Source organism: Capricornis sumatraensis, chromosome 14 (genome assembly GCF_032405125.1).
Source record: "Capricornis sumatraensis isolate serow.1 chromosome 14, serow.2, whole genome shotgun sequence".
NCBI classification, from domain to species: domain Eukaryota; kingdom Metazoa; phylum Chordata; class Mammalia; order Artiodactyla; family Bovidae; genus Capricornis; species Capricornis sumatraensis.
This window is the reverse complement of record NC_091082.1, coordinates 39,121,116-39,133,896: the sequence shown is the minus strand read 5'-3', so window position 1 is coordinate 39,133,896 and position 12,781 is coordinate 39,121,116. Positions and strand designations below refer to the sequence as shown.

The following is a 12,781-nucleotide window of genomic DNA, read 5'->3' as shown; positions in this document are numbered from 1 at the left end:
GACACTTGTCCTCAATACTTGAGCTGGTCTCAGGGGGACACTGGTAACTCTTCAGACAATAGTAGAAAAGGATGTTCACAGACCAATAGGATGTGAATGGGAAGGAGGCAGGGTCAGTGGGAGAGAGGCTATAGTGGAGCCAGAAACTAGGCCAAGTTCATGACTTTAGCCTATCTCTGGTCCTTCTTTTCCTTTCTGTTCTTTCTTCTTATTTTCTTTCCTCTTCCCTGGTGGTCAGTGGGTAGCTGCAGGGGCCTGGTGTTTGGGGTCTAAGGCTGGGAGATTAGAATCTTGGAGCTGGATCCATCCTTGGGATCGCTTGCCCTCATCTCAAGCTCTGTTTGGGGCTCTGCAATACATTCTGGCAGTTTACAGGTAAAATGGGTAGAAAATGGGAGTTCAGAGTTCATATCCTTAACAACATGAGGGATACCGGAATTTTCCTGGCATATAAACACTGGTTGTTATCTTGATCTGACATCTATAAGAATTCTGTGTGTATGGTTTCTGTTCTTCAATGCCAATGATGTATTGCTTAAAAATAAACAAGCACTGTCTCCTTTTTCTAAAAAAGAGCATGCCTGTGTGTATGTCTGGGAGGTCACATGTGTGTATGTGTTTGTGATTTTTATGTCTGCTGCCCACAGGAATCTTTCAATTGCACATTGTTCTGGAGATTAATTTTCAAGATTAACTAAGTTCCTTTCCTTTCGTTTCATTAGGAATTAATATAAGTCACTTTGCTTTTTTCTGTGCCCTCATTGTGTTTGCATTGAAGGAGGAATATTTTTTAAAAACAGATCCATGTCTGTAAGTGGACATTTATGGTGCTCTCCCACAAGAATAAGGCCTTGAAGAAGGGCTGGCCCATCCAGGGTGCTGTATTTGAGTTGCTCAACTTGGTGATTTAGAGCTCACTACTCTTCAAAAGAACATGGTCAGTAGATACCTTTCTTCCCATGTCCAGAGTTCTTCACCTCCTTTCTGGGGAAGAAATATATTTAACAGCTGTCATGAAAGGAACATCTATTTTCTTATGAAATTACCTGGCCAACATTGTAAATGTGTGACTCTGGAGGCCCTGTACCAACTTACCAGTTGGGACAGTTTCCCAATTCTCAGGGTTAGTGAACAATGATCTTGAGATTCCAGATTGTCCTTTCAGAAAGAAATTTAGAGTTCTGTTGGGTTCAGGGGGAGCCTCAAGCAAATATATCCCTGGATGCTGGGCCATGTAGGAGAATCTCAGCCAAGGAGAGAACTGTGCTATACCAATTGAAGTCCGGGTGTTCCCAGCCATCAGGCAGTTACAGTGATGGTGGGGACGCTCCCAGTCTTGAGGGTCTTTCTTTGTCATGTGCTGTTTTAGATTGCTCTTCTGTCATTGGCTTTAATGGATGGTATGATAATGAGTTGGTTTTTTTAATTTTATTTATTTTTGGCTATGCTGGGTCTTCATTGCTGCTCTCAGGCTTTCTCTAGTTGTGGGGATTACTCTAGAGAGTTGCAGTGCACAGGCTTCTCATTTCAGTGACTTCTCTTATGTGGAGCATAAACTCTAGGCTCCTGGGCTTCAGTAGCTACAGCATGCAGCCTCAGTAATTAGGGAGCACAGGCTTAGTTGCTCTGTGGCAAGTGGAATCTTCCCAGACCAGGGATCGAACCTATGTCCCCTGCGTTGGCAGGTGGATCCTTAACCACTGGACCACCAGCAAAGTCAAATAACATGTGTTTACATGTGTGTCTCCCTTACTGGGTGGTAGGCTCTAGGGCCTCTGCTCTGCACATCCTCAGAGTCTGCAGGATGGCCTCCTGAGGGTCCACATTCATCAAAATGTTATTTGAGTGAGCCACTGTAGACATTCACAACTTAATGAGTTGGAGGGTGAGCAGCTTCATAGGCTCTTGAGAAGGATAGCCTCTGCTTCTGTATCACATAGGAAGTGAACGGGGCAGTCGCTGATGACTGTGTCCTGGTGCTTGAGTGATTTCTAAAACCAGCCCTTGTTCCTCTGCCTGTTTCCATGCTGCTGATTTTACAAGCTCTCCCTTCAGGAAACATCTGAAAGAAAGACAGATGAACTGACAGAAAGACAACACAGACAACTGTCAAGTCAGAAAGAGATTGTTGAATAGGAAGGAAATGGCAGCCCACTCCTGTATTCTTGCCTGGAGAATCCCATCTACAGAAGAGCCTGACGGGCTATAGTCCATAGGGTCACAAAGAGTTGGACGTGACTGAAGCGACGGAGCACGTACACAAGGAAATTAAGACATACCTCTGTGTTCTTGTTGATAACTTTTTGGCACTGTCTAAAATGAAACCACCCTTTGTCAATACTTTAGAGCAGGGGTCAATGGACTTTTTCTGTAAAAGACCAGATAGCAAATATATGGACTCTGTCATGACTATTCACCTCTGCTGTTGTCGTGTGAAAACAGCCAGAGACAATCTGTTAACAAATTGGTGTGGCCATGTCTCAATAAAACTTTATTTACAAAAACAGGCAGGGGCTTGGATTGGGCTGGCGGGCCTCAGTGTGTCAGCTCGTGTCCTAGAGTACTACGTGCTCTGTCATGTTCTTATAAAATTAATGAAAATTTACTCATTATGCTATTTTTTTTTTTAGTGTTCTCTTGCTATGGCTAATAAAAGGTTGACTTATTTTGAAAAGCAAGACATTTTAAAAAATTTTGTTTTAAAAAATATGTGCAGTGGGCTGGGAGGGAAGTGGAATATGTGTGCATAGAACACGACTGTCTGAAAGAAGAGCAGCATGGTCCTTCCCAGACCCCAGTCAAGCCTACTCTGTCACCCGTCCCTTCCCGTCCCGCCGAACCTGTCCTTCTCGCATGGGTCCCCAAGGCTGAGTTCTCACCTACCCTGGCCCTGGGGCTCGGCGGCCAGCAGTTCTGCACCTGTGCTGTCCTGTTCCTCTTGCCTCGGCATCTATGCAGAGGTACAGACTGAGTTTGAACTGATCACTGCCCTAGAAACTTTCCACTCTTTTTATTTTCCTGCCAAAGACAGTGAGTTAAACCTACAGTTTGTCCCTTCTTTCACCTTCTCTCCCCGACTTAATTGTCTTTGTTCCAAGTTAAAGGATCATGATGAGGTAGAAAAAAATGAAAACTTTATAGACACCATCTTTCACTCCCATCAGGTATGTTTTAGAGTCTAGAGAGGCCCATGTGAAACAATCTTGCTGGCAGTTTTACTGGCTTTCCAAAGGAGAGCTAAAATGCTCGTTGCCAAGCAACACACAGGCCCTGGCTTCCTCCAACAATGTGGACTTAAAAATAAAAATTGTCCTATGATTGACTTATGAATGGGGGAATCATGTGGAAACACACAGGGCAAACAGTTAGATACAACAATGCTATATCTGTTTATTTTGTCTTTGGTATCTTTTCCTGGGGCCTTTACAGGGCCATGTGGATAAATAACTGGGGTGTGCCTTCAGCAGAGCAACTGATGAACAAGACTCATCCCTAAGAACTTCATAGTACAGTTGATCCTCAGAATCATTTGCAGATTCTATGTTGTGAATTATGTTCAAAATCCATAGTTTTATTGTAATTTGCAGACATGCTTAGTGATAAAAAGTTTGAGCCACCCAATGCACATGTTCCCAGCTGAGACTGGACAAGCCAACAGCTTTGTCTTCTTGTTTCACCTCTCATCATGTAAAAAAGGGTCTTTTTTGCAGTCTATTTAGTGACACTTTTTTGTATTTCTGTGCTTTTTGTTGGTGATTTCACTGTGTAAAGTAGCCCCCAGGTATAGTGCTGCAGTTGTCTAGTGCAAGAAGGCTGTGATTTACAGAAAAAATACATGTGTGAGAGAAGCTTCATTTAGGCGTGATATAGTGCTGTTGGTGTGAGTTCAGTGTTAATGAATCAACAATATGGTACATCCAGGAAGAGGAAATTCCCTGATGTATATGCATCAGAGTTCTGGAAAGTACTTAAGTAACATCGAAGCGCATGATGATACTGTGGAAACGGGCTGTATTGGTGGATTCATAATATGCCCAGTTTTTTTTTTCTTTTAAAGCATAGTAGAAAATATTGTAAGGCTGAAAGCCAAAGAAATTTATGGTCATGTTACCCAGTCAAGGAAATGTTAAATCCTTCTCAGCTAGTGTTTTATTATATAGAAAGTACATATAATTCATTATCTATAAGAAATAGAAATTAGGATGTCTTTAAATAGATATGCACATAAAACAAGGTTATGTGTTGATCAATTGATGAAATATTGTGACCAGGGGTCTCAGGAACATAAACCCACATATTTCCCCTAGGGGCATGGCTCAGCATTCACTAGCTCAGTGTTCCTGGAGACGTAATAAAAATAACTGTCATGACTAATAAGAATTAACCATATATGATCACAACTTAACTCTGATGGGATGTATCACCCACTTCCCATATGGAAGACAAAGGCTTAGACTTGTCCATGTACAATGTCTGTACTGAAAATGTGTGCCAGGAATGAGACTTGACTTCCCCATCTGGTTGTCAACTCTGGAGGTTTCTATGATGTTCCTGATAGACATTCTGAAGGAAGATAAATGTTCAGAGCTAGGACCTAGGGCTGGAGGGCTCCTCCTCGATACCCACGTACTTTCCTGTCCAAGTCAGTTCAAGCTGCTATAACAGAATCCCATAGACAGAGGAACTTAAGTGAATTCCTCACGGTTCTAAAGGCTGGAAATCTGAGATCAAGGTGTTGGAAGATTTGTGCCTGGTGGGGCCCTGCCTCCTGGCTCATAGGTAGCTATCTTCTCACCGTTCCCTCACATGGCAGAAGGGACAAGGAAGCTCTCTAGGGTCTTTTGTATAAGGGTACAAATTTCACTCATGTGGGCTCCACCCTCATGACCTAATCACCTCCCAAAGGTTCAACCTTCAGATACTATCACATGGGACGTTAAGTTGCAACATATGAATTTGGGGGAGATGTAAACAGTCAGTCCATAGCATTGTCGTTCCACCACTTTTATCACTGAGTGTTTTCCTTGAAGGGAAACTATGATATATTTTAAATTGCACTGGCACTGAGCCATAGTGAGCCCAGTATCTCTGAACTGACACCTTAATTGGTCCCAGATGGAAAGGGAAAACTATTGCTCTTACACGTCTTTTCTCCCTGAAGGTCTAATGCAGGTCACGTGTGAAGTGGTTTTCTGTCTCTGAGGTCTAATCTCTGCTGACAGGGGCCTGCATGTCAAACCAGGTCTCCTGAGCTGGACAGTCTCTCTCCAGAGAGCTGACTGGGGTGCGGGGCGGGGGCGGGGCTGGGGGAGGAGCCAATGGCTGGCTGCTGAAAGTAGTGAAAGTGTTAGTTACTCAGTCGTGTCTGACTCTGTGTGACTCCGTGGACTGTAGCACATCAGGCTCCTCTGTCCATGGAACTCTCCAGGCAAGAATACTGGAGTGGGTAGCCAATCTCTTCTCCAGGGAATCTTCCTGACCCAGGGATCAAACCTGAGTCTCCTGCACTGCAGGCAGATTCTTTACCATCTGAGCCACGAGGGAGGCCCTGACAACCTGATTAAAACCTGAGGACAAACCCCTCTCCTCTGGCAAAACAAACTCAACACAAGGCATGGGAAGCAAAGAGGCTCCGTCAGACTTCTGGATCAGGGATGGCTCCAGAGACAAAATGGCATTTGGCAGCAGTTAAGAGGCAAGAGTTGATGATGACGCAAGCAGAAGCCTCTTAAAAGCAAGGCAGAAAGAATGTCAAGACTAGTTCAGGAATGAAAAAAAAACATGAGTTGTTCCTTCATATCACTTTTTAAAGAGCCTAGAAATACCATCTGTAAACTCCTGGGCCTCATTACTCAGGACACTGGCCCCACACAGCACCTGCAAAATCCCTAGAGGAGTCCCTTCTAGAAAGTTCTGCCTTCTGTTGCTGATTAAGTGCTTGGGTCTATGTCTGTGTGCCCCCGGTTTTAATCAGGAATATGAATACCTTTTCCTTTGTCACTACTCTGTGCAAATATATGTTAAGAGACAATGGCAATAAAGTGGGTGCAACTCCTTGGCAAAAGAAACCTTGCCCTGTATTATAAACACATAGCTCTTCAATACAAGTTCATAGCTGGGAAAGTGCTTTTTTTATGGCAGGGATTGCCTGGTGTGGAAATTTGCAGAGGAAGCCCCGATGTGCAGACAGCATGCCCAATCACGGGTCACAGAGTTGCTCTCTCCCCATCCCTGCCTCTCATTTCTATTCCCAGGCCTCATTCCGGGCAGTGTCATATGCACAGACACACAGGAATATCCCATCACAGCCAGGACAGTGGTGCCAAGGGAGGTGTTCTGCATGCTTTCCATCCTTGGGGTTAGAAGCACTGGCTCAGCTGCCAACTGCAAATCACTTCATGTAGAAGATGATGTTAATTAGTACACATTAAAAAAAAAAGAGGGGGATTAAAAAACCACTGCCCACAGCAAGCCATGTAGGGGCCCGAAGTCCTATCCTGACAGCCAGAGTGAGGCATGGCCCACTAATGCAGCCTTAATTCACTTTGTTGGCAGAGAAAGCAAGCTCACCATGCTGCTGCGGGAGTCCCTGGGGAACGTGAACTGCCGCACCACCATGATCGCTCATATCTCTGCCGCCGCTGGGAACTACGCCGAAACCCTGTCCACGATCCAGATCGCCTCGCGAGTCTTAAGGATGAAGAAAAAGAAAACGAAGGTAAGGGGTTTGCTGGGGGTGCGGAGGAGGAAGCAGCTTTCGGAGACCTGCCCTGGAACTGAGTCAGAAAGAGTGGAATCAATATTTCTAATCCCCCAGCACCAGGGGCCTGGTGAGCTTGGCTGCCGGAGACCTGGCTCAGCATCCACCTCGGGGTAGGACTACCTTCTGGCCGATACAGAAGTCCCGTCCCCCCCCCCACCCCCCCACTGCTGGTGATTTCCTCAGTCATCCAGCCTGGACTCCTAATGGGGAGTGCTTGGTTCACTTTAGAGAGTTTAAACGATTGCGACTTGGAGGTGAAACTTTTTAAGAGCGATGGGAAATATCCATAGTCTGTATCTTGCCTACCTTGGTCCTTCAACTGATTGATCCCAAAGGGGACTGTTAGTTTACTCCTTGCTCAGGTGACCCTACTTCCCGTGCATTCCCAGGAGGCACTTTTTCCGGTCAAGGGGTGTTGTCCTGTTAATTCAGTGGTTGATTCTGGTTGATGAAACCAATGGGCTCATTTTCTCAGGCAGAGGCAAAGCCAGGACAGTGGCGGTATGACAAGAATGTCTGAGAAAATCATTATGATTGTGGTCAGTCTGGTCTGTGGACAGCTGGTGATTTGTGGGGGCTTTTTCCCTCCTTTATATATATATATATATATAAGAAATATATATATATATATATATAGACACACATATATTTGGTCAAAAGCACATCTTTCCAACCAGTGTCCCCTGGCACAAACTGTCATACATGGCTTGGGGGTGCAAACTAGTGACCCCCTCAAGTCCTTAGGAGGTCACATGGGACCTGGGGTGGTCACCTCCTTTCATGAGCAGCCTCTGCTTCCCCAGTGTGCTTCACAGTAGTATGAGGGCATGACATACAGAGCTGGAGCACCTGGCCTGGCACACCCGGGTAATGGCCCGGGGTCTGGATGGCCTGCATGGAGCCAATGGCCTCCGCCAGTCACCTGGCCAGTTGCCCCATGACGCCACACTAACTGTTTCCCTCTCACTCACAGTACACATCGAGCTCCTCTGGGGGAGAGAGCTCCTGTGAGGAAGGCAGAATGCGCAGACCCACCCAGCTAAGACCCTTCCACGCCAGGGCCGCCGTTGAGTCAGACTTCCCCATCCCTCACCTGTCCAGCGACCCTGACTACTCCTCCAGCAGCGAGCAGTCTTGCGACACAGTCATCTATATCGGGCCAAACGGCACAGCCCTCTCTGACAAGGAGCTCACTGACAACGAGGGGCCCCCAGATTTTGTCCCTATCGTGCCAGCCCTGCAGAAGGCCAGGGGTGACAGCCGGTCCACGGAGGCCGGAGAGGCTAGTGCCGGCAAATCGGAAAGGGACTGCTTGAAGTGCAACACTTTCGCCGAGCTGCAGGAGAGGTTGGATTGCATCGATGGCAGCGAGGAGCCCAGCAAGTTTCCCTTTGAAGAGCTGCCAGCCCAGTATGGGGCAGAGCAGGCAAGCAAGAGTGTCCCGTTGAGCCTGGCAGCCAGGGCAAGCCCGCTCTGTGAGTCTGATAAGGAAGATGATGGCTCAGACAGCCAGCTGACAGACAGAGAAAGTGCGGAGCCCCCGGCCTCCAAAGTGCAGAGGAATCACTCCCCGGTCCCTGCCGCATTACTCACCAACAGCCCCACCCCTGCCTCACCCCGGAGCATCCCCGGCAGCAGCAGCCAGCACAGTTCTTCCCAGCTCGCGCAGAGCCCCAGCCTCCGGAGCAGCCGGGAAAGCCTGAACTCCTGCAGCTTTGTGGAAGGCAAGCCCAGGCCCATGGGCTCCCCCAGGCTGGGCATCGCCAGCCTGTCCAAGACCTCAGAGTACAAGCCGGCCAGCTCTCCTTCCCAGAGATGCAAAGTCTACACCCAGAAGGGGGTCCTGCCTTCTCCGGCCCCGCTGCCCACCTTGAGCAAGGACTCGGGCATGGTGTCTAGTGAGTCCCTGCTGCAGCCCGAGGTACGCACCCCCCCGGTCGGAATGAGCCCCCAGGTTTTGAAGAAATCCATGTCTACTGGGAGCGAAGGGTTCCCAGAAACCCCTGTGGAGGACGATCATCAGGCAGCAACTTCCCCAGATTCCACGAAGGAGATTCTGAGCACCACAATGGTGACAGTACAGCAGCCTCTGGAGCTGAACGGTGAGGACGAGCTGGTGTTCACACTGGTGGAGGAGCTGACCATCAGCGGGGTGCTAGACAGTGGCCGCCCCACCAGTATCATCAGCTTCAACAGCGACTGCTCGGTGCAGGCCTTGGCCTCAGGCTCCCGGCCCGTCAGCATCATCGGCAGCATCAGCGAGGACCTGGAGTGCTACTCAAATGTGGCTCCAGTGTCCGAGGTCAGCATCACTCAGTTCCTGCCCCTCCCAAAGCTGAACCTGGACGAGAAGGCCCGGGAGGTGGGGAGCAGACGTTCCTCCATCAGCTCCTGGCTGAGTGAGATGAGCACAGGCAGTGACGGCGAGCAGCCGTGCCACAGTTTCATAGCACAGGCGTGTTTTGGGCACGGGGAAGCAATGGCAGAGCCTCCGGCCTCAGAGTTCGTCGGCAGCATCCAGAACACTGCTGTGGTGTGCCGGGAGAAGCCCAAGGCAGGCCCCGACAACCTGCTCATCTTGTCTGAAATGGGGGAAGACTCCTTCAACAAGGCAGCCCCCATCAAAGGCTGCAAGATATCCACCCTGGGCAAGGCCATGGTTACCATCTCTAATACGGCCAGTCTGAGCAACTGCGAAGGGTACATCCCCATGAAGACCAACATTACAGTATACCCCTGCATCGCCATGAGCCCCCGCAACGTCCAGGAGCCTGAGGCGTCCCTGGCCACCATCAGCTCAGTCCCCAAAGCAGCCCAGTCCCAGGAGAGCAAGGAAAGTGGTGCAAAGAAAGAGATGAAATTTGAGGACCCCTGGCTGAAACGAGAAGAGGAGGTGAAAAAAGAGAATGCTTATCCCAGTGAAGAAGGGAGTAGGTTTGAGACAGCCACGGGACCCCCAAAGCCTGAAGCCAGAGCAGAACAGGACAAGAAGGCCAGCCCCAGTGACAGGCTGAGCAACAGTAGCGGTGAGGTGTCTGCCTCCCCAGGTGCCGACAACTTCAAGAGAGTGGTGGATGGCTGTGAGATGGCCCTGCCCAGTGTGGCTGCCCAGAGCCCCGTGCATCTCAACAAAAGCCTGAAATCCAGCAGCCTTCCCAGGGCTTTTCAGAAAGCCAGCAGGCAGGAGGAGCTAGACAGCCTCTTCTACCATTGCACCTCGGAGACCAACGGCATTGGCTCGGCTTCCAGCACCCAGCCCTCCAAGGCCAACCTGGAGAGGAAGGTGGCATCCCCCAAGCACTGTGTCCTGGCTCGGCCCAAAGGGACTCCCCCACTGCCCCCTGTCCGGAAGTCCAGCCTGGACCAGAAGAACCGGGCTAGCCCACAGCATAGCACCTGCAGCAGCAGCTCCAGCAGCCCCTTGAACCAACCTGCACCCTTCTTGGCCAGCTTCCCCGACGAGCCCAGCGGCAAGATGAAGGATGCCAGCAGCAGCAGCAAGCTCTTCAGCGCTAAGCTGGAGCAGCTGGCCAGCCGGACCAACTCTCTGGGTAGGACCACAGTCAGCCACTACGAATGCCTCTCGCTGGAGAGGGCGGAGAGCCTGTCCTCCATGAGCTCCCGGCTGCACGCGAGCAAGGACAGCACAATGCCCCGCACAGGGAGGAGCCCGGGCCGCAGCGCTGGGGCCTCACCCACCAACCCAGGCCCCACGCAGTCCGCCGGGGCCTCGCCCAAGGCCAGCCAGTCCAAGATCTCCGCCGTGAGCAAGCTGCTCCTGGCCAGCCCAAAGGCCCGCAGCCTGTCCACATCCACCACCAAGACCCTGAGCTTCTCCACCAAGTCCCTGCCGCAGGCGGTGGGCCAGAGCTCCGGGCCGCCCCCCGGCGGGAAGCACATGTCCTGGTCCACCCAGTCGCTGAGCCGGAGCCGCGGCTCGGGCCTGGCGTCCAAGCTGCCGCTGCGGGCAGTGAACGGGCGCATCTCGGAGCTGCTGCAGGGTGGCGCGGGCGGGCGAGGGCCGCCCGGGCGCGCGGGGCCCGAGGCGGAGGAGCGCGCTGTACCCACCGACGAGCGCCCGCCGCCCGCCGCCCCGCTACCCTCGCCCTACAGCAAGATCACACCGCCGCGCCGGCCCCACCGCTGCAGCAGCGGCCACGGCAGCGACAACAGCAGCGTGCTAAGCGGGGAGCTGCCGCCCGCCATGGGCAAGACGGCGCTCTTCTACCACAGTGGCGGCAGCAGTGGCTATGAGAGCATGATGCGCGACAGCGAGGCCACTGGCAGTGCTTCGTCCACCCAGGACTCCATGAGCGAGAACAGCAGCTCCGTGGGCGGGCGCTGCCGCAGCCTCAAAGCCCCAAAGAAGCGCGCCAACTCAGGTAGACGTGGGCACCTGGTGGGCACTGGGTGGGCCCTGGGATGCAGGGATGGGAGCCCAGGCACCCCTGTTCCTGCCACCTATCACCTGCTGGGGACAGAGCCATCACTGTCAAAACCGACCTTCTGTCAGGGCATCACTCAGGCTTCAGGCTGTGATGCTCGTCAGTCTCAGCCCAGAGAGAAGGCAGGCCCCCAGGGCACCGCTCCTCACTCACCAGCCCTGGGTTGTCGGGGGTGGGGGTGCGGCGGGGGGAGGGGGGGGAGGGGACGGGAAGAGGCCTCTTCCTGCATGAGATCTCCCCATTCTGGGCCCAGACACCTGGTGTCTCTGCTCAAGGACCAAGAATACTGCAGCTTAGAACCACTCAAAGGGATCAGGTCATTGTAGCTACCGTTATGTGGAGAAGGAAATGGCAACCCACTCTAGTATTCTTACCTAGGGAATCCTGTGGACAGAGGAGCTTGGTGGGCTGCTGTCCATAGGGCCGCACAGAGTCGCACACAACTGAAGTGACTTAGCATGCATGCATGCATTGGAGAAGGAATGGCAGCCCACTCCAGTATTCTTGCCTGGCGAATCCCAGGGACAGAGGAGCCTGGTGGGCTGCCATCTATGGGGTAGCACAGAGTTGGACACGACTGAAGTGACTTAGCAGCAGCAGCAGCAGCTGCCCTTATGACCCAGTGGCCCCCAGAGCCTAGCACCCGTTCTCTGGGGTTGAATGAAGCCCACTGTCTCATGGACGGTGCAGTGGGGGCAGCCCCTCCTCCACGCCACTGCCTCCTCCACACACACTGGTGGAACAGTCAGGCTCCCACCACAGGCTTGAAATATCCAACATTCATACACACACACACACACACACACACACACACACACACAGCACACCACCCACTCACTATGGAACCAAAATGCATGCTTTTGGAGGAAGTCTTTGCTATGTCCAGGAATCTCCTATCAAAAGACAAATAAGTCCTCTGGAGGAACTGCCATGTATAAAGCCCACTGATTTGTCTCTTTGGAGTTTGGGGGAACATGTGACAGTAAGTTGTGATGGGCAAGGAGAAGAGGACCTAGGTCAGAGCTGATGACCCAGGTGGCCATAGGGTAGGTGAGGTGAAAGGTCAGTAAAAAGAGAAAGGGACAAAGAGAGAAGACAGAAGGGACCAAGGACAACTTTAGCTCCTTGAGAATTTTGCTGACTCATCTTTGCTCTTAAACCACCTTCAGAGAACTTGCCCCCACTCATCTTTAGCGCGGGACTCGTTTGTAATGAAGCTGTCTCCTGCAGAGCCTCACATGCAGTTCTGCACCTTGGTTGATGTGTGAGTGGCCTGTTGTCCAGCTCTCCTAGCCTGTCCTTAGCTACACTGTGGTCCTTCTGTAGAACCTGGAGTGCTCAGAAACCATTGCCACCAGCACATTTGGAATTAAAAGATGAGATGAGACCCAAAGGAAATGTCTCCTTTTTCCTGCAGCTGCTCCAGCCAGCAACTGCTTCTCAGGTTTTTTTCTCTCAACCCCAGGGTTGCTTTTTTCTAGTCTCACACTACAGACAGGCACAAACTCTGGAATATTTCAATTCAGATGTAAGGACTGTGGTCAGTGCACATGATAAACCATTTGTCTGCCTA

General features: G+C 51.1%; 1 protein-coding gene across 1 annotated transcript in view; it reads left to right on the top strand.

Moving 5' to 3' along the window:
* The window catches only part of KIF26B (kinesin family member 26B), a 508,250-nt gene that overhangs the window by 478,043 nt on the left and 17,426 nt on the right, over positions 1–12,781 (top strand). Inside the window, exons 11-12 of the mRNA XM_068986463.1 lie at positions 6,556–6,718; positions 7,737–11,145. Coding sequence (XP_068842564.1) covers positions 6,556–6,718; positions 7,737–11,145 — 3,572 coding nt within the window. The remainder of the gene's footprint in view (positions 1–6,555; positions 6,719–7,736; positions 11,146–12,781) is intronic.